The sequence below is a fragment of the Typha latifolia genome, chromosome 1 (genome assembly GCF_019914945.1).
Source record: "Typha latifolia isolate L0001 chromosome 1, TyphaL0001v2, whole genome shotgun sequence".
Lineage (NCBI taxonomy): Eukaryota > Viridiplantae > Streptophyta > Magnoliopsida > Poales > Typhaceae > Typha > Typha latifolia.
In genome coordinates this window covers 18,235,900-18,255,954 of record NC_133086.1, presented here as the reverse complement: position 1 = coordinate 18,255,954, position 20,055 = coordinate 18,235,900, and the positions used below count along the sequence as shown (strand labels likewise).

At 35.3% G+C, this 20,055-nt stretch overlaps 1 protein-coding gene across 2 annotated transcripts; it reads right to left on the bottom strand.

Annotated features, from left to right (window-relative positions):
• Positions 1 to 2,406: 2,406 nt before the first annotated feature.
• LOC140799730 (histone-lysine N-methyltransferase CLF) lies at positions 2,407 to 18,782 on the bottom strand. Of its 2 annotated transcripts, none has more exons than XM_073154196.1 (16): positions 18,328 to 18,782; positions 16,178 to 16,279; positions 15,698 to 16,049; positions 13,819 to 13,980; positions 12,049 to 12,133; positions 11,750 to 11,899; positions 11,611 to 11,658; positions 11,465 to 11,533; positions 10,628 to 11,352; positions 8,198 to 8,333; positions 7,881 to 8,101; positions 6,521 to 6,652; positions 5,928 to 6,018; positions 3,162 to 3,209; positions 2,932 to 3,060; positions 2,407 to 2,856 (listed from the first exon to the last, which is right to left on the bottom strand). In XM_073154196.1, exons 3-16 carry the CDS (start codon positions 15,736 to 15,738, stop codon positions 2,587 to 2,589), a joined length of 2,307 nt encoding a protein of 768 aa, XP_073010297.1. In that variant the 5' UTR covers positions 15,739 to 16,049; positions 16,178 to 16,279; positions 18,328 to 18,782; the 3' UTR covers positions 2,407 to 2,586. The 2 variants fall into 2 exon arrangements, with proteins under 2 accessions (XP_073010297.1, XP_073010290.1); XM_073154189.1 differs by having other exon boundaries at positions 15,721 to 16,049; positions 18,328 to 18,747.
• Positions 18,783 to 20,055: the final 1,273 nt, after the last annotated feature.

Sequence of the window (20,055 nt, the reverse complement as noted above, 5' to 3'; positions counted from 1 at the left end):
TTTAAGTCGTAAAGAATAAGTAGACTAAAAGCTTAATATTTCCAATTGCCTCTTCCTCTAGGCTCATAATAAGTACTAGCTCCAGACTAGAAGAAAGTTTTTAAAACATATTTATCACTGAGATGAGATCTCAACCTAGACCTAGAAGTTTATTTTCGTAAAGTATATGGGGCCAGGGCCCTATAAACTTTATAACAAAAAATATACTCTTTTTACTATTTGGTCAGAAAAAAACTATAAGATTAAGTACAGATAGAATACCCTTGGCCCCTCCTTAGATTTAGATCGTGCTCTAATTGCACAGGTATTCTAATAGCTGTTCTTCATCTTCTTTTCCTTTCTTTTTTCCATCATGTTTAGAGTGGAGAAGGTTAAGCATAAGGATGGCATCCACATGCATGCAATTGCAATTAGGCCATGCTTGTGGATCACTTCACTTATCTTTTCCTGTAGGGCATGTAGCTTAGCTTGATTAAGGGTGGGGTCTTTAGCTGGCAAGGAGTAAATCATTGAGTACTTGCTAAAGTAATACAAAGGAACATAAGCATCCAAGGTAGTAAAAGAACAAGATAATATGTCTCCTGATCAATAAATTTAACTGGACCTTGCCTGCTACTCTCTCACAAGAAAAAAGTAAAAAAGAAAATGGAGAAGGGGAAAAATTAGATATGCTATCAGTAGTTTGAAAGGTTTGAAAAAAAAATAAAGTTAGTAATAAGTATCACACATCCACACCGGCAAAGACATCAAGTATTATTACTACTATTATTATTATTTTTAACTCTCTCATGAACACACATAAGAACAATATGGATCCCACAACCTGTTAAAGAAAATGAATAGCTGGTCTATTTTTTCTGCAGCAGAGTCCACTAATGATGGAAGCATTCGGTGATAAAGTTAAAGTGGCCCATCTTAATTTGTCACGGGATGGAATACATAACATTTAAAGGCTCAAAGGTTAAGATTTGCTTCCCATTTCCTTCTCTCTTTTTTCTTCTCCCCCTAAATTATACGCAACTGGTGAACAATACTTGTACATCCTTATCACCTTACGATGATTGAGATAGGTCCGCTGTATATTTGTATTCTTCCTAATTATTCTACTCTTATCTGCCAAACGCCAGATAGTAAGCATGCATGTAGATGGTTTAGAATGGCACACACTGGAGGCTGAAGAAATAAGCTGTTGGGTTTAGTCCTAATAACATATATCAATCCCTTTGACTTTGGTCAGTTATTTTAAGCGGAATATATTTATCTCAATATTGAGATAGTACCCTTTACTTTACTATAATTGCAATAAAAAAATCAAAGATGTAACACTTAAATTAATTAAATCTGAAAGGAAAGTGGATATTTCTTAATGAAAGAAACCTGTGTTAATTGCCAAAAAGAAAAAAGGAAAAAAAAATAGAAGCACAATGTTTTAGTGCATCTTCTTTTAATGTTCATTCCTTCGAAAGTAGAATATTAGGTGAGGGATGTGGACATCCACCCGTGGTAGTGAGCGGATTCTCCGGCACTAGCATTGGATGATAACTTCTAATGTTTGTATATACATAATCTAATTTATAAGACAAGTTAACAAACCTGACTAATTATAATGAGAATTACATCCCTTGACCTCTCCCTGCAGTAGCCAGTAGACAAGCAGTTTGGCCAGTTTATGTCTTTGTAATCAGTGACTACTCGCCGTAACATTCAGTAAATCTTATGTACATACTTGAGAATCATATGCAATTATGGTCATGATGTATGTCTGTAAGTCATGATATTTTCTTTCTTTACATTGATACCCGACCAAACACTATTCCTTTGTATATATGCCCTTCAAAACCAGTACCATTTCAACTGTACCATCGCCATATATGGCACACCTCTTAACTTAATGCCTGTACCATTTCAACTGTTACGGAAAATATGCAAAACCACGCCATATGTTTAGACTTCCAGATTGGTCCGTCCATACGATTTCATTCTAACACAAGATATATGTGAATGGCAACTCTGAGAATATTGATATGGCATTTTAAGCAGCGAGAATGACAGTAAGGCTTCTGGGACGATAGATAGAAGAAGCAGATGAGGCAAGTTCTGACGCTCTGAAACCACGATGGCAGATCTTGAAGATTGTAAAGGAGTACACGATATTTAATCAAAGAAAGGAGAGAATTTCTATGGACATAATTAATAAATGTCAAAACTGAATTTACTGCCATCAAACACCCTACTACATAATCGAAGGCCTTAAATGCACTTTAGGTGTGAGCGCTGCAATCCAGCATGTTAAGCTATAGCCAAAAATTACCCAATTATGATTCCTCCAAATTCTGTACGAATGAACTTCATATGCATGCAGAAGTAAGAAAACTATACAAGAAACCAACATGGGGCAACACTGAATTGAAGGATGAAACGAATAACTCCTGTAGTTAAGAAAAAAAAAGTTCAAAATGTATATGGAGAAAAAAAAATGGACCTAATGGTAGATGATACACCCATTTTACCTTCTGAATCAATGATGAATAGACAAAAAAATGAATGTTAATAATTCCAGCAGTACAAAAGATGACATCTCCCTTACTATGCAAGTTTCTTGGCTCGACCACTCGAAGGTTGTGTTTCATCTTTCTTTGACCCTGAAGTTTCAGGCTTTCGAGCCCAAGCAGGGGCACGGTCTGGTTCATAGCGATAGTCGTAAAATAGTTCCTCTCCTGCACCAATTCGTTCTTTCGCAAATATACCTACCCTATGATCACCTGCTACCATAATAACCTTTGCATAGCAATTTGGATCAGGAGAATGATTGGCAAACTTCAGTTTATCCCCCTTCCGATAGGCATCAAGAACAAACTGCACAGAATTGTTGGAGAATTGAATAATAGCATGTCGATTAGCAAGAATAGCATAAACAATAAAGATACATACCTGATCATTCAAGTTGAAAAGAAATGACGAGTTTTCACGGTCATATATCTTTCCACGCTTATCAGCTTCACGATGAGAAATCAGTTCACCAGTGTACTCCCCAAGATATTCATGTTTACCAACACTATTCTGTGAATCACCAAAGGTAACGAATGCAGACATTAGATAAGTAAACAAGATTTTCACTCTCAAAAAATAAAAAATAAAAGGAGAAATAAGGAAAATCTTACCTTAAGGAATGCCCCCCAGCCAGAAACATCCGATTTTCCAAGTAAAACCTATGTGTATAGATTTTATTAGTAGCAGAAAGCTTCAGCTTGACATTTTGAAACAACATTCTTCACACAAAAGATAAAAGAGAACTAATTCCATGGATTGAAAATTAGCCACAATGGTAGAATTGTCTGTCTAATAATGGCAAAAGGGTGAAGTTTAATTTGGACATGGAAGACTCATTTGAAGAGTCAAAGGTAAAGTCAATATACATCTGGATCCATATTTACTCTAGATACGGATACAGATTCAAATATGGATATTAGATGGATAACAAATGTAAAACCGTATCCGGATAGAATGGATACATAAATTAATTGGATAGATCAAATCTTCAATGGATACGGATATGAACCAAATTTTGAATAAATACGGAAACGAACCGGATCTTAAACAAATTTGAATATAAACTAAATCTTAAATGGATTTCGATACAAATTGAATATTGACGAGAACTTAACAAATAAAAATACAAATAAAATAGGAATTAGATAGATTTGAGAAATAACGAATTTAAATATATTTGAAATTTGAGAATTGTAAAAGCAAGAAAGTTTAAGGATGCAATATACTAATAAGTTCACTTATTATATATTTATTAATGAATAAATATTTGAATAGTCCATATTTAATAATAGGATGTGGATCATAGAATATGAAAAAGCAAAATAAAGTATAACTAAACCAGGTTTGGGGAGCTAGAAAGTTTAAAAATCTATTAGATAGTAGTGAATTCAGGTTACATGTTTGTGGATAAACAGATCAATCCAAATCTGAATCAATATCTGATTCTTTATCTTAATGAAATTCATATATCCGTATTCAAATCTGAATCCGTTTTAGAATTCCTATCCGTATCCAAATCCTAGTCCAGGTCAGATAGAAATTTTGCAACCCATATCCTACATTTTTGGATACAGAACTGGTTGGATCGGATATAATACGCCCTATTTTCACCCCTACCTGAATATCATCTGAGAGGCCTATTAATCTTTCAACATTTTGGTCGAAGATTATAAAATTAAATACTGCTGACTAACTCCCCTAAGTAGTAAAATACCTAGTGGTTGATTGGTTCAAGCAATTTCTGACCTGGATGAGGAAAAGCAAATCAACTTTTTCAAGGCATGCAGCGACGAGTATTTGGTTGTGGCAGATATTTGAAGCCGTAAAGAAAGAAGGCATGAGCTTTGAGGATCTCAAATAGAGTTCTATGGTGCCACAGATGTAACTATGAAAGACTTCCAGAGTGGGTAGCCAAATTAAGAAATGGAGTTACTTTTCTATTCAAATCATATTCGCAAAAAGTATGATGCAAGGATATCATGCCCCTTGATCTTGTTGGTGTATACTCTGAAGAGTTTGATTGAGCATCATAAGATTAACACTTTGAGGATACCAAACATCCATATCTCCTACATCCTAATCCAACCAAGTGTTTTTGCATATTTTTCCTAGAGTACATAAGTGTCCCTATGTGTTTATACATGTAGATAATGTGTACATGCATTTGCAGTTGTGAAATACCTTACATATGCATGCGTACATAGAGATGATTATATCATCATAAATACACAGTGCATTAAAGAGATCATATCTAGCTTGAACCTTGAGTATAAAGATCATAAATTCACAATTTAAGAATTATTATGTAGGGAGTATATGCAACAAATCATACGTTGTAAAAACACATTTTTATATATGAAATGACCAAATAGATGTCTTATCAGATTCAAGGCATTTAGCTTAAGAATACTGTCCTACATTATGGAAGGCTTCCTAATGCAGGGAGCTCATGAAATGAGGCATCTAGAGAGGAGAAGATATAAGCAGCCTTACCCCACACTGGTGAAATTGTTTCTATTTCACACTTGTGCACATAGGTTAGCAATGATGAACACATGCAGCAAGAAATTGAAATAATTTCAAACGAAATGCGAGGAGTCAAGCCTTGTTCTCAAAGTACCATAGTTATCAAAATCGAAATGGCCTAGGTGGTCGGATAGGTAAACCGGTGAATTGACCACCAAGCCAGTTTGGTTTTGTTACTGGAATGGAAATGCAATTGATTCGGTAAAAATCGGCCGAGCCAACAATTCCACCATTGAACCATGCAACGAGGAGCCAACTGGATTGCTCATTTTATTTTTAAAATTACCTAGTTGTCCTAAATATTCAACTATTCTATTATTTACCATAAAAATAAATTAGACCTAAAATAAAAATAAGCTATTTTTAAAAATTAAAAGTGCAATTAAGATATAAATTTGTACGAGTCCATATGATTTGATGTACTTAAACTTAATATTAGTTTAAAATGGCTAAATAATGAAAGAAATACAATTGCATTGCTTTTTTAGTTTTTACTACTACAAGTATATATTTAAATATTTAACATAATTCTAAATAAATCAGTAGTCCAAACAGGAGACCTAATGGTTGAACATGTAATCCAGTAACTCGACCTCTAACCAAGTCAACATCCAATCCGCATCTGATAACTATGTTCTCAAAACTATATGAGGCCCTCTATTATACAATTGGCAATATGATTGCAAAATTTACGGTTTCTGCATAGACCTTTAAGAGTGTACATCATGATATCGGGAACTCACAACCATAACCTCTACTATAAGAGAGTAAGAAAGAGATTTCTCAGCATACCTCCAACTGAAAAAAATAAGTCCGAATGTATGAAATAGAATAATAGTGGTTTATATTACCCTTTGTTGTTGTTTCAGAAGAAGCTTCATATTCCGGCATTCATAATTATCACCTCTTTGATTCGGCCCCCCTAATGTACCATCACCACAACTGGACAGAAAAGTAAGAATAAACAATACAAAATGTTATCAACTAAAATCAGAAGGCATACTACACAAATGAAAAGATTAAACTGTAACTCTGTAAGCAAAAAAAGTGTAACACTGTTTCAGAAACAGTTTCCTTTATTATCCTATACAATTACCTAGACATGTCTCAGTTTCTTGTATCATGTGAGCATAGATGATGACAGTGAATTCAGCATTTCTCTAGATAAATTAAATAATAACTGTGTTTACTGACTCTACTTTACATCAGCACTGACCACTCATTTGTTGGCATATATAATGATTTTTCTTAAGCTAGTTTTTCTTTTTCATTTTATATTCTTTGACTGCCTTGTCTTCTCTGCACCTGCCTAGAAGAACACCTGATAAGAACAGAACTAAGTAATTTGACAAAGCATATAGATTTATACATAAGTGCGCGCACACACAGCCACACAGAGAGGAGGAAATTGGTCCTTAAAGAGCCAGCTAGGCTACACACGTACCCGACCCAGCAATTTCTGCACACATCAGGGTCGCATTCCCTATCAGCAGCAAAGCATGGGCATTGACGGCTTCGACACTGACTCTTGGCACAATGACAACCTCGAAATCGATTCTTGCAAATTTTTGGGCACCTATTGCAAGAAAGCAAGATCACATAAACAAAACATCTAATGGAAGCTTATTATTAACATAAGCATTGTCAAACAAAGCATGCCATACAAAACTAGCTAAGAAGAATACAAAAGTACTTGCTTCAATTGAAGCTTACACGATATTGATTATGTGGGTCAATTAGAATGGCACAATCCATAAATTACAAGTGTACGACAGGTCAACAGTTAATTGACTTATACATCATTCCATACTACATACAGAGGTTAATTATGTTGTATTAATAAATTAGTTCATCAAGAGATAGAAGTTGTAATAACCTCCTTAATAAGCAAGTCTTGCTATTATTTCTAACGTAATAATCATGTATATTGGGTTACAAATGAAGAAAAAAAAGTGTGCATCTGCCAATGCAAGGTCTAGGGAGGGTAAGATGTAAGCATCCTTTATGCATCAGTTGAAATGTCACTCCATGAATTGTACCATGAATATATGGATATCAACCTAAGAGACACCTGTCTATTGGGTCACAAACAAGTGAATAAAAAGATAACTAGCCCAACAACCAACTACTAATTCAGTCTTCGCAACGAGAGAGTAAACATGACAGAAGTCTCAGTCAATAGCCCCACAGTCAACCAATAGTGATTCCCATACTTGCATCGTCAGTTCACACAATTGATTATAATTAACATCAAAACATACATGTCTGTATGTATGTGTATACTACCCAGCATTCAACTGCTAATGCAAGTTTTGCAACAAGAAAGAAGAATGAAATGCATGCCTAAAGTATTCAGTAAATTCACCACCATGACGATTGTGATTCCCAAATGAAGATAGGTAATAGCACATTAATTAGGGACAGATACAGGATTAGGATTCCATACCAATAATAATTCTACAAGTACTTCCAGATATAACATACAAAGTTATGGATGGAAGGCAAAGCCATAAACCTAGTAGGACAATTAGTCTTCACTTCATGTCTTTATGGTATATATGCCATCCCAAAAAAAGTGATTTGTATGAGAAACTTGAAAAATCAAAATAGAATATGAGATCTAATTGTGGAAGTATGTAAACAGATTCTGAAGTTCCAGAGTGCTACTTGTGTGAGTTTTTGGACTTTGGATGGACATGCATGCAGCTGTCAATTTTTATAATTTCTATACATCAATCACAAAATACTAAGAACATATCACCAGAATCGTAGTTAGGCATAGAAAAAAAAAGGGACAAACTCACCCGCAGTATTTCTCACAGCATGTCCCATTCAGGAGGCAAGGGCATTGCTTTCCACAAGCAGATTGACAACCACAGGGATTGTACTGGCGGCAAGGTTGATCCTTTCTCTCTGTAATCCTTTTCCTTATGGAATGATAACCAGCAGATTTCCATGTGTACTTCAACCGACGAACTCTACCTCGTCTTCTAAAGAATCTAGATCTTGCACGTAATTCACCACCCTGCAAGTTATCAGGGTGGTGTAAGATTAAGATACCAAGTTCTCGACAGAAATAAAACTTATACATATATCATTGACAACATAATTCACAATGAACCTTTGGGTGTCCTTCAACAAGAGAATTTGCACCATCAGGTGCTCCAGATAGTCCTCTATTTTCAACGTAACTCATGTACTGAAAAACCTCCATACAGGTTTTCATTCCACTCAAAAGATTCCTAGCAATTAGACAACTGCACAGACAGAGAAGCATATTTCTTTTGGACTTGGTACAAAAATAACAAACAGGAGCAATAACATAGTCTATAACAAACACTGATGATAATAAGAGATTATGCAATTGTACAGTGCAAACAAATAGGTGCCACTTAACTCTCAAATATGCCCTGATACGTTACATAAGTGCAATGGATTTGAGAGAGTCCAAGATATAAGTAGATTTCGTTCAAGTCAGAGCCACTGATATTTATAAACCCAGTCATCTGAACTTCGAAGTAAAATGGGCATCAGCAAGTTGCTCCAGAGGGTATTGTGTAAATCTGGAGATTACATCCTGATAAGGACCCAACAGATCTATCAACTAATAACCCAGCTATTTAATGGACAGAAGGATGAAAATTGACAAACCCTAACCCCTGGGTAGTTTGCCCGAGTTTGGAAGAGAGAAGAGAAAAAGAAAATATTTCCATTGCTTGCCCAAAATAACTGATATACAACTCCTTTCATAATAAACCCTAATCAATCCAATGGCCAAAAGCAACTTAACTCAAACTGATAAGTTGAACCAACTATAGACTCAACGAGTTAATCTCCACCGACCAATCCAAACTGGCTACCTGTCCTCAGAGTTTGATGGTCATTTGAATGCACGAAACTCTGTTCAAATAGGGCAGCGAATGCCGACGGGTGTTCAAACGGGGGAAAGTCCATTTGAATGGGGCATCAAAACATGTCGGGCATTCAAATGGATTGTCATGCCTCCGTCCATATTGCCTCCTCCATTAGCTGCTTGGTGTCACCTCCTCTGATAAGTGAATTGGAATGGCATAACTAGACTTCCATTTCTATCACATACACATAAAAAAGAAATCACGAATTTCCATAGTAGATGGAAATCTCTTTTATATAAGATTGTATTTTAAAAGTTGTGAAAGATCTCATCATTATCCAAATGTGACATTTTGCTTATGCAGCTTAGCAGTTGAAATCAAATTATAAAATTTACACCTCATCTTAAACTAAACTATTTGTATTCTCAGGTCATGATTCTCTGACTGAAACCTATGAAATACACTATCAGAAATAGGAGATACCTTTTCAACTAGTCTGAAATTGAAAATTATGAAAATTTATGTAAACACTAGCAACAGAGTTTTTATGGCATCTAATAGCTAAGAATTGTTGTTACAGAAAGATGGACTTATACATCAAGGTACGTGAGAGTATCAGAGTCTCCTCAAGAGATCTTTTCCTCAAGTTCTGACATCTGAGATGATAATTTGATCTATTTACAGCCAATTTGACATGAAAGCAAACCTTCAATCTGAGTTTTGCCATCATATTTACTAAACTATATCTGTACTAAATCTATGGTTCTATAATCAATAATAATGTCCGCAAAACTTCCTACTACTCTAGCAATAAAGATATCTACCTTATATTTTTCAAGGCTTTCCAAGGGGTACCCAGTTATATTATCCTTTCTTCCAGCAGAATAGAATTTTATGACACTTCTCCAGAGTGAAATTTGGATATAAATATGTAGGTGAACTTTCAACATTGCAAACATTAGTAAGGGAAGTAATTTTAGCACCTACTCTCTGCAGATGGAACTCACTTTGTTGATCGACTTGCATAAAATTTGTCAACATAGAGTAGGAAAGATTAGATAATGACATAACAGAAAAGATTTGTTTATTAATGATAATAAGAAACTTGAAAAAAGAAATGTTTGTCAACGATATTATCACTTTTGAAATATTGTCATTCAAAGATGTTTCATCACGTCTCTTAGTTTATCTTCCTTATGTGAAAAAACTTGCGCCAATTTAAGTAATCATAATTCCATTTCATCCAAACTCTTTGCATGCCTAGTAAAGCTACTGAAAAGCTGAAAAGGTTGTCATAGAAATTTTTCTGAGGGAGTTCCTATACTTTCATCAGTTCCCTAAATTGCTATTATTTATTTGGTTTTGGAGATAATCTGAATCAGATGCAAACTAAACACATGGAATCAGCCATTCATGTTCGCAAAGACCAATAAGTTGTTTAAATTAACCTTCTCACATCTTATCATCCCTTTGTCTCAATAATATAAGAGATAATGAAAAACGAGATAATCTACCAATAGATAATAATCTTGGGTTGCAGGCAGAGGAGATTATCATATGCATACTGCAAGGCAAACTAAAATGGACCCACATATCCATTGTCAATAAAAATCTATTAGCCTGAATACATAATATAGCAAGTGATTAAAATTGGCAATAATGGGCATATACAGGTTATCTCAACAAAATACACTGACCTATTCCTTCCGAAGATCTCAAGACCTTTAAGAAAAAGTCCTTGCTCAATGACCTTCCAGGATTTACTACAAGGCTCATCCTGCTTGCAAATGTTCTCATCAACAAACTCTTCTTTCGGAAAATTATTGTCAACATCTGTTGGTGATAACTCTTTTGCCATTTCACCACTAGAAACATTCTGAACTTCAGCACGAACAGAATTAACACTGTCCCTCTGAGGTGCCCCCTTTTTCTTGGAATTTCTAGTTTTGGGAACTTTGTTCTGTGAGGATGAACTAGAGTCTTTGTTACCGTTACGTGTGTCCGATCTAAGCTTCATATCCCTCGGCCAAAGCGATCCACTAACAATTGAATCGGAATCTGATATCATCTTCTTTTGTCTCTTTTTTATGCAGACAAGAACCCGCTCAGCAACTCTTTTGTTGTTTCTTTTCCGTAAACCACATTTGCCACCTAGCTTACCTTTTACGGGTGATGAAGTGATTTGAAAAGATAAGCTATTCTGAGATGGATGTATTTCAGACTCACTGCTCTCTGAAACAATTCTTGCATTTGAAGAAGCACTTTCACTTTGTTGAGATTTTGCTTTCCTTCCTACTGAAGAACTTTGTGTTTTCTTTCTAGGAGACAGCTGGATTCCAGCACTACCAGATGAATGGGTGGGCTCTACAATATTTTGAGGTGCTTGAGAATCCACTGCAGCAATACTATCTGGTTTGGAAGCCTGACGTAAAATAACACAGAGAATAAAAATTAGGAAACCATCGAAGATTTTAGCAATTCGCAAGAGGTAAAAAAAAATAGAAATTGTCAAGCTACAAAATTCAAATATATACCAGTCTGTAACAATAAATACCGCATGGTATGCCTTCATCTGAGTTGCTCCAAGGTAAATGTTTTTCTGCCTGATGGGGAGAAACTACAAAAATTAAGAAGCAAATGAAAGAAGCAGAACAATCATCTTTTGCACGCATCCACTTACAGGAAATACCAGGTCCTGAGAGCATCCATGTAGTCTACAATCAAAAACCTACAAAAATCAACCAGGAACAAACAAATAAAATAATCTAAAGATGTCAACCAAATATGACGATTAAATTTATAAAAGGTAAGGTGCCTACCAGACATCGACGACAAAAAAGATTATCAAAAGAATCCAGTGCAGCATCCAGATCTTTTTCAAGAAATGCATTTCTAACTTTGGCATCACTTTCAACTTCTTTTTTAACACATTCCACATTTTTCTCTACTAAAAAGCTCTCATATCTTGCCTGTATAAGATGTTTGATGTTGTTTCATACATCTGTCAATGCCAGCACAAATGAATCGGAAAGAGCTACACCCAAGTTTACGAAGCATGATGCTCATCATATTTAAGAGAGTAACTCAGAAAGTCATAGCTTGCACACGAAAAACTTGCCTTTATTTCGTCAGGAGTCCTCTCAAAGCACTGACCTAACAAACTCAGCCCAGTATCAGACAAGCCAGTTTCTTGAATGGTCATCCTACAAGTACAAAGAAAAATTAATTACTAACCTGGACATTTATAAGGATGAATAAAATATATATGTAAAAACCAGAATTACAAAAAAATTAAAATCAGGAAAGGTCATGTGTGATACATGTGCCTTCTCCTTCCTCATTCTCTTCTTTCCTTAACCGACCCGCTTCACGATAACGACAAATCCCATCGAAATTGTTGTGATGCCGTTGGGGCAAAACCAAGGATTTTTTTTCTCTATAAAAACCTCCCAACCCTCCTCTTTTCCCCTTGGCCGTCTTCTTCTTCCCTTGTCAAAGCGTACGATCATCGGACTCGAGCTGTCAGGGCAAAGGCGGAGCAAGTAAAGACCACCCCACTATTTGTTGATGAGTCCTCTTCCACTTCTTCAATTAATTTCAGTTTAATTGAGTATTTTCAGTATAGTCTCGCTTTTGGCCTTTTTGACTTTGCCAGCAAAATATGTCTGTCGATCACTTTGAGTCGATGCTGACTAGCCAAGAAGCTTCATGTGGGAATCCCCATGCCCTGGGCACCCTTCATGGGTACTCTAATTTTCTGGGGAGGCTATGTCGCATAGCCTCCTACCGAGGAGCTTGGTGCCTATCAAAGTTGGTGTTTGACCTCTCAGACATATTTCCCACCATGTGTGGAGTATGTTGATGCTTTTCATTAGAGCCCTCATTGCTGAAAGGGTGAGCTCCATGGTCGTTGGCCAAGGAGTAGTGCTCAATCACAATCAGCCACTTTGGCTGACCTTCCTCCACATCATGTGGGTCATGTGTAAGTAGGATTGTCAAAAAAGCTTGTTGGCTCACGAGTTCAGCTCATTTAGAGCTTGACTCGAACTCTAAATGAGCCAAGCCAAGCTAAGTTTTTGGACTCAAAATTTTAATTGAGCGGAACTCAACTCAAGTAGGCTCGATATATAATATGTGAGATGATATATGTATATAGATAAAAATAGATGTAAGTTATATGTAGCACAGCTGGTTAAGATACTTTGTTCTAAGCTAGTTAGCCTGGGTTCGATTCTTAGCATACTCCATTTATTTGTTATTTTTTCGATAAGGAATCTTTAGGTGTTTAATCCCATATTGAAAAATCAATAGGATGCTACCTTATAACCATCCTTCCCTCTAATGTATCAAATAGGCTTTAGTGATTTTACAATTAGACTAATGGAGTTATTATGGTTTTTGGATCGAGCTAGTCGAGCCAATTTGAGCTAGCTTGATATTTTGGCTCGTTCGCCCTAGCTATGAGGGACTCTTTGGTATGGGCCACTGGTGATGGAGATCGTCGGCAGCTTAATCCCTTGTCGCGGATCCATTGGGGAAGACAGTATGATTGAGATCTAATATCCCAACCCGTGAATGGGTATAGCCAAAACCCGATCTCGGTTCCTTTACCAAAAAAGTTCCTATTTCCTTTACTAGAAACATCATCTTCCTCGACATCTTATACTGAGTTTATTCTCCACATGCAAGTTATAATGTCATTCAAACAATTTTAATGAGCTATTAGAAGGTCAAAGATCCAACAAGCTATTATGTAGGTCAATTAGCTCTACGATATAAAAAGTTGCTGACTGGGCTGAAGTTGACAATCGATATAGTAGGCCTCTTTATACAAAAACCAGATAGATGCAGAAAGATAAAGTACTGCAATCAGAGTTTACAATGTTACCGAATAATATAATCTTCAGTATTTCTGAACTCTTTCTTTTCTTCTTCATCCTCAACTGCATCGTCTTCACTATCACTGCAAATTAAGGCTTCACCACAATTTTGATCATAGTAGATTCTTCTACGACCAACAACAGATTGATCCTCTGTCATTCTCTGGTTCCTGCACAGATTTTGTTTAGCGATCAATAAATCTATCATCAATAAACAGAAGAGATGTAACAAATTAATTGCGTATGATGTTTGGGAATAAAGGCTTGGTTGTGGTACTTTCCTATTAACGAAACTTTATTTTAGATCTAAATTTTATTTGAAAAGCATTAAAGTGACAACAAAATGGAAAGGAATGGTATCATTATCCAATAACAAAGGAGCAAGATTGGTGCAATATAAAATCAATCAAAAGATAATAAACTACCAAATCAACCACTAAAATTGTTCCCATAAGTTAGGCTATTGTCTTCATCAATAGAGATAAGATCCCAAAATTTCACGCACTATATGGCCCAACATCATTCAGAGTCATAAATTTCATTGAAAACAAGATTAACTTTGATATTTTAACTTAATGTATAGAAAGAGAAAACAATAGTAAATGATTGGTAATTATCTTTGACATTATCTTGAACAAATTATCTACACCATTCAACTTATAATAGTTGCATTGCTTTAAGAACATCAGAAGTATCATTTTTATTTTATTCTGCCTCCAAGAATTTCAGTTTATGTAGTTTCAGTAGCTCCAGGACAGGTTAGGTTGGCAGTAAGTCATAAGTATTGAGATTTCATAGAAAGTAGAAGATTCAAAAGTATAAGTTCTGCAATATTTTGATATACTAATGTTATCCTTATAGTTTCACATATAATATCAACTCATCTTTCAGATGAACTTCGATTAGGATATGTAGAAATTAGAAACTAAGAATATAAAGAAAGAAATGACAAAAACAAGCTTTTTGCACATTTATATAAGTTATATTTATAACATAATCAAATCAAATAACTATACGTTTAGTGACTTAAGTCACAGTGGTATGCATGTATCTTGTATATATATATATATATAGGCATTTTTTCACTTTATACTCTGACTCACTTATTATGTATGAGCCCTTAAACCTTACTTCTTGGACCTATATAGGCTATAGAGGAACCCCAAATGATTCAGATTTATTGATAAATTTTTTTGTTGATTCAAAGAAAAGTTGTGAATTTATTCTCCGAATATTAATCAGCCCATCAAGAAAACATATTCTTAGACTGTAACCGCATATTTAAAATTGACGTAAAATAAATTTTATCTGCTTAAAATGATCAAAAAATTCAAACTATACACTGAAAGATCTCATCTAATGTATAATCATAACTTATAACATATTATGCACTAAACCTATACCACATAAGATAAAAATTTCATAAATCCAAGACAAATTTTTCATTGCCTAACAAAGAGAAGAGATTCTGAGCCTACTCGAAATATGGGTTAAACTAGCACAGACTCCTCAATCATGATAGATTGGCTAAAGAAGTTGAGAGAACCCTGTCATAGATGCAGCTTATCAAGTTGGTAGAATTGTTCGATTCATACTAAAATTGTATCAGAAGATGAAAACTTGGAGATTTGGGATGATATGTGTTACAAGATAGAACCTATTGTTATTCAAACTATCATAACAACATAACTTAAAAAATAAATTTACGCATGTATTCACTATAACTGATGATTTTACTTAACTAACAGTGCATTCCAAAAGTAATATAAAAAATTAGACGTCAGAAAATTCAACCATCCCGAAAATTAGGGAAAAGAACATAATGTCCAGTAATTTTGAAGCTAAATAAATATTTTAGGCACTTATTTCAGAGAACTTTGGAAACACCTATGTTTTTTCAGATACACCACCTGTCCAAAAAGATCCATGTAGTGTATGGAGGTAGTTTTGTTACTTCAGGCAGTTTTATTGGTCGGATCGCATTCTTTCCTCCCAAGTTGCTTCCTAAAAGAACAGTTGATGAGGCATAAGAACTTTCTTCTTCACAGCTGATGCTGTCTTTTTCTCCGGCCGATATTTCAAGACTATTCAGCGTACACAAAGCATCATCTTGCCTTCTTGTCAACAAATCTACATCTATATCAGTACAATTGGATGTAGTATTTCTCCTCGCTTTTGACAAATTGTAAGCATGTTGTGTGATGGTACCGAGTTTCTGCTTGTTCTCTTCCATTTTGTCCTGGATGGAGTTGTAATATTGAAATTTTGCAGAAAAGCTTAGAATCAAACTGGCATCCACAAGAGAATACAGGACCAATCGCCAAAATCAGGTACCCTACTTGTGGTAACAAAGGGCATGGCACTTACCTTAATATAAATATAACGATCAGCAGCAATTTGTTTCTTCAGGGACTCAATAACAGATGAAATGTCCCGTGATACACCGGTTCCTTCTTTAACTTTGGTTATCTGCAATACAAATTTAAGTTAGTAATAGGGTACATGGTCCTTACTTTTAAAGCCAAAAAGACTATTAGAAAGGCTAAATATATTTAGACAGAGAAAGTAAAAAAGTAATAACAACATCGCATATACGCCAACAAACAATAAGAGGCTCCTGAAGCCAAACACATGATCTAGATGCACGATGCACCTCAAAAATACCAAAATTATATTGACTTTTTATATACATTTTCCCTTTTGTTAATTGCATTTTCCAAACAGGAAAATATACAAGCTACAATGATAAAACTTATTATATAATAAGTAATCAAATCTAGAACTTTTAAACTAGATATATGAAAGAGGTGTTATTACTTAGCTTATCATTGCCATAATATAAACCAGAATATGCAGCACCAAATATTATCGTGAAGTCACTTGGCCAATCCTTATAACTTAATGTCTTTGGATGGCAAAATACTCATGTAGACATTAGTATGACTGCATATTCAAATACAATCTCTTAATATACTATACCAGTATATCCTCAAATAGTACGCCAGTAGCCAATTTATCTCTCATTTCTTTCAAAGAACTTGATCATGTTTGTTTCCTACTCATTTTTTTATATACAAATCTATCAACAGTATTCTTAAATGTGACATGCATTAAATGCCTGCAAGTTTCAAAATCAACCATCTGCTGCCTATGCATTATGATATAATGTAACCACACTAACTTTGCATCTTTGTTCTTCTCTGATGGGTGGACAGCCTCACGATGAAGCCTTGCCAGATGGAAATTAGAGTGTTTTTAATCTAACAATATGTATAGAAGAACAAATTGATGCAGTACCTCTAGATGGGATATGATTGGAGACAGCTTTGAGTTTACAAGTTAAATAGTTGTGTTCTCACTGGTTACTGGCAACATTTTCTAAAACGTGATTCTTTTTTCTGTAAATTTGATTAGTTGCCAGATTGCAACATCTTGACTATATAAGAAAGTTCTTGATCAGGATCAAAATAACATTTATAATAATAACCAATCAAAGATGTTCAAATTCAAGGAACATCATAAAAACCAAACAATCTTGAGAATAGCACAATGATATCAAGATAAGATGATCATGGCAGAAGAGGAAGAAGATGAAGAAACAATATCTCGTACATTTATTTAATTCTATCCTGTGTATTTTTCCTTTACTTATATATACTAGTACAGCGAGCTATAAAAGGGGAAGTGGTCCATTTCAAGAAATTCTCCAATGAAGGAAGTTCCTCCCACTTATATGAGTTTTATAGTGACTCCTTCCCTCCAAGAGAGTTAGGAAAACCAGAAGCAAGTTCCAGACCACTGCTCAATCTCTATCCAAAATTTCCTATCTCTTCTTCCCATTTCTTATATATTCCAGGGTCATCTATCACTTTAAACACCACCTGCTAACACTTGGTTGTAAGAACTTTTAAATTATTTTATTTGACATCTCAAGATTTAAATTATGGTAGAGCAGACCCATATTGTCGAGAAAAGGTTCCATTTGACCTTTTCCCGTATCATATAAACCCTCAGTTCCTTAAACTGTTTCACTATGCTGGGCAGGCGGAATGCATGTGGACCTGGCAAATACAATGATTTCACTTGTGTGGTTGTAATTCTTGCCTCCCTGCTCCCAAGTCCCAAGCTGTCATGATTCAAGCCGTGAGAACAGTCTCCCCCGTGATTGTGGTTGGACTGAGCAAATAACCACCGAAATTTTAGGACAAACCCAGACAAGTTCCTCGCATTCAAATTTCTTCTCTTACTCAAATCCATGTCTTCCTTCCTCTCTTCGGTTCACCACTAAAAGCTTCCCTGATAATGACGATCCCCGACCCATCATCTCAGACCATCACTTGCTACAACGACTCAAAGAAAAATCCCAAATGCCACAATGTAGCTCCAATTTCCAACCCAATCACCTCGAAATTCCATCAAAGTTGCTATAAAACCCCCCACCCTCCACCAACATTACGCTAAAATCGAACAAAAAAACGAAGCAAAATCGAACAAAACAGAAAAAGAAATCAAACGACCTCAAGACCGCCGTCGGGATCCGATTTGCTCTCCGAAGCCGAGGACGAGACCTTGGACGCCATGGCCGCACGATTCCTTCTCGCCCTCTCGGCTTCCCTCGCCTTCCCCCCTCCTCCGAAACCCTAATCGCGCGCCTTGGAAATCGCGACGACAGGAACGCGCCGCCAGCGAGGCGTCCGCAAATTAGTAAAGGAAAAGAACACACTAAAAAGACGAAATATATATATATATTTATAGAGAGAGAGAGAGAGAGAGAATGCGTTGAAACGTTGACAGGCGAGGCGAGGCGCGAGGCGAGGCGACGCGAGAGGAAGAGGGGGTGAAAAAATTGGGGGGAACCACCCAACCCTCCTCGATTTTCCTTTTTTTTTGAAATCGTGGAATATACCCGAGAAAAAAGAAATTATTCGGAGTCAGGTAAAATGGCCAATTGCAGCTGCTGGAGTTTTGGGTAGGTGGCCCAAAGCCGCCAAAAGATTGGGTAACTCGTTTGGCATTTTGATCCTTTGCTATTTTGGTATCATTACGAATTTTTATTGCGACCTTTTCGTTCCATTGGATTAGGTAGAATATTGTTCAACAAACCCCGTTTGACTACGCAACTATAAAAGAATTAAGTTCCCCCTACTTGGCTCTATTGGACATGGTTCCAGTCAAAGGAATTGAATTAGGAGCTCATATTTGATAGACTGGAGTCTAATTAAAAATCCACCAGCAATTTTATGGACAGTTATTTGGGCTAATAGCTTTTTATATCGAAAAGTAACAAATAGTGCATGTTGTGAGGTTTATATAATTCAGGTCGCATGTTCTCGTTCGTTAATCAGGGATACTACAACATGGAACTGGACGATTGTTAAGGCTAAAAAGATGTAATTATATGTTCACATACAATCAAGAATTAAGTTATTGGATTGATGTCTTTTTTAGTAAAGTCTGACATGAGACAGCCTTCTGCTGTAGTGTTTGTACGTTTTCTTGTTTCCGATGTTACGTCAACGTCTTCAATTATCATCGATCGAGTCTTCTCGTTTTTTTCTCGCTTTCATTATATATGGATATAATAAAGGACCCCTCAAAAGCAAAGCAAATCACTAGATTGGAACGCGTGTAGCATTTCGATGTGTTTAGCTACCTCTATATTTATCTTCATTTTAGGTATCTTAAATTAGTTTTAGAAAAATTTAGTGTTTAGTTATAGAATAATGATGTCATTACTTTTGTTTTGATGTAGAAAAATTAATTAAAAATAATTTTTAAAGTTTTTAGAGAGAATTTAAGAATATGTCGTGTAAATTAATCAAAATGCTCTTTATAATTGAAGAATAATAATACTTAAATATTATTATTAAACCTAAACTTCAATATAGTTAAATTCTGGCAAACAATATACCTTTTTATGAGCTTTTCCATTACAATGCTTGGAAGGACCGGTGGTGGCAAAACTATTTTCATATATACTTGGTTACTATAGGTTTCAGCAATACAGACCCTTAAAGTTGATCTATTATTATCTTATTTAAGTTACTTCTCAGTAAAGATGATCTTTTATACATTCATGCTCTGAATTTTATGTGCTAGGGGATAGTATTATTGTATGACTTTATACTTCATTTTTCGGTTCTCATTCTTTATATTCTCCGATTGAAGTTTATATTACATCCTTTCTTTTATGTCTTCTTAATAGTCCACCAACAGAATTTTTGAAAGAATTATTGTTAATACGA

Bases quoted from the DNA above. Each gene is read 5' to 3' on its own strand.
- LOC140799730 (XM_073154189.1), bottom strand. From the start codon at position 18,390: ATGGCGTCCAAGGTCTCGTCCTCGGCTTCGGAGAGCAAATCGGATCCC. The intron at 11,353-11,464 runs GTATATATTTGA...ATTTTACGTCAG, and splicing joins GTATTTATTGTTACAGACTG to GCTTCCAAACCAGATAGTAT. The intron at 6,019-6,520 runs GTACGTGTGTAG...TTTTCTGTCCAG, and splicing joins TGCAGAAATTGCTGGGTCGG to TTGTGGTGATGGTACATTAG.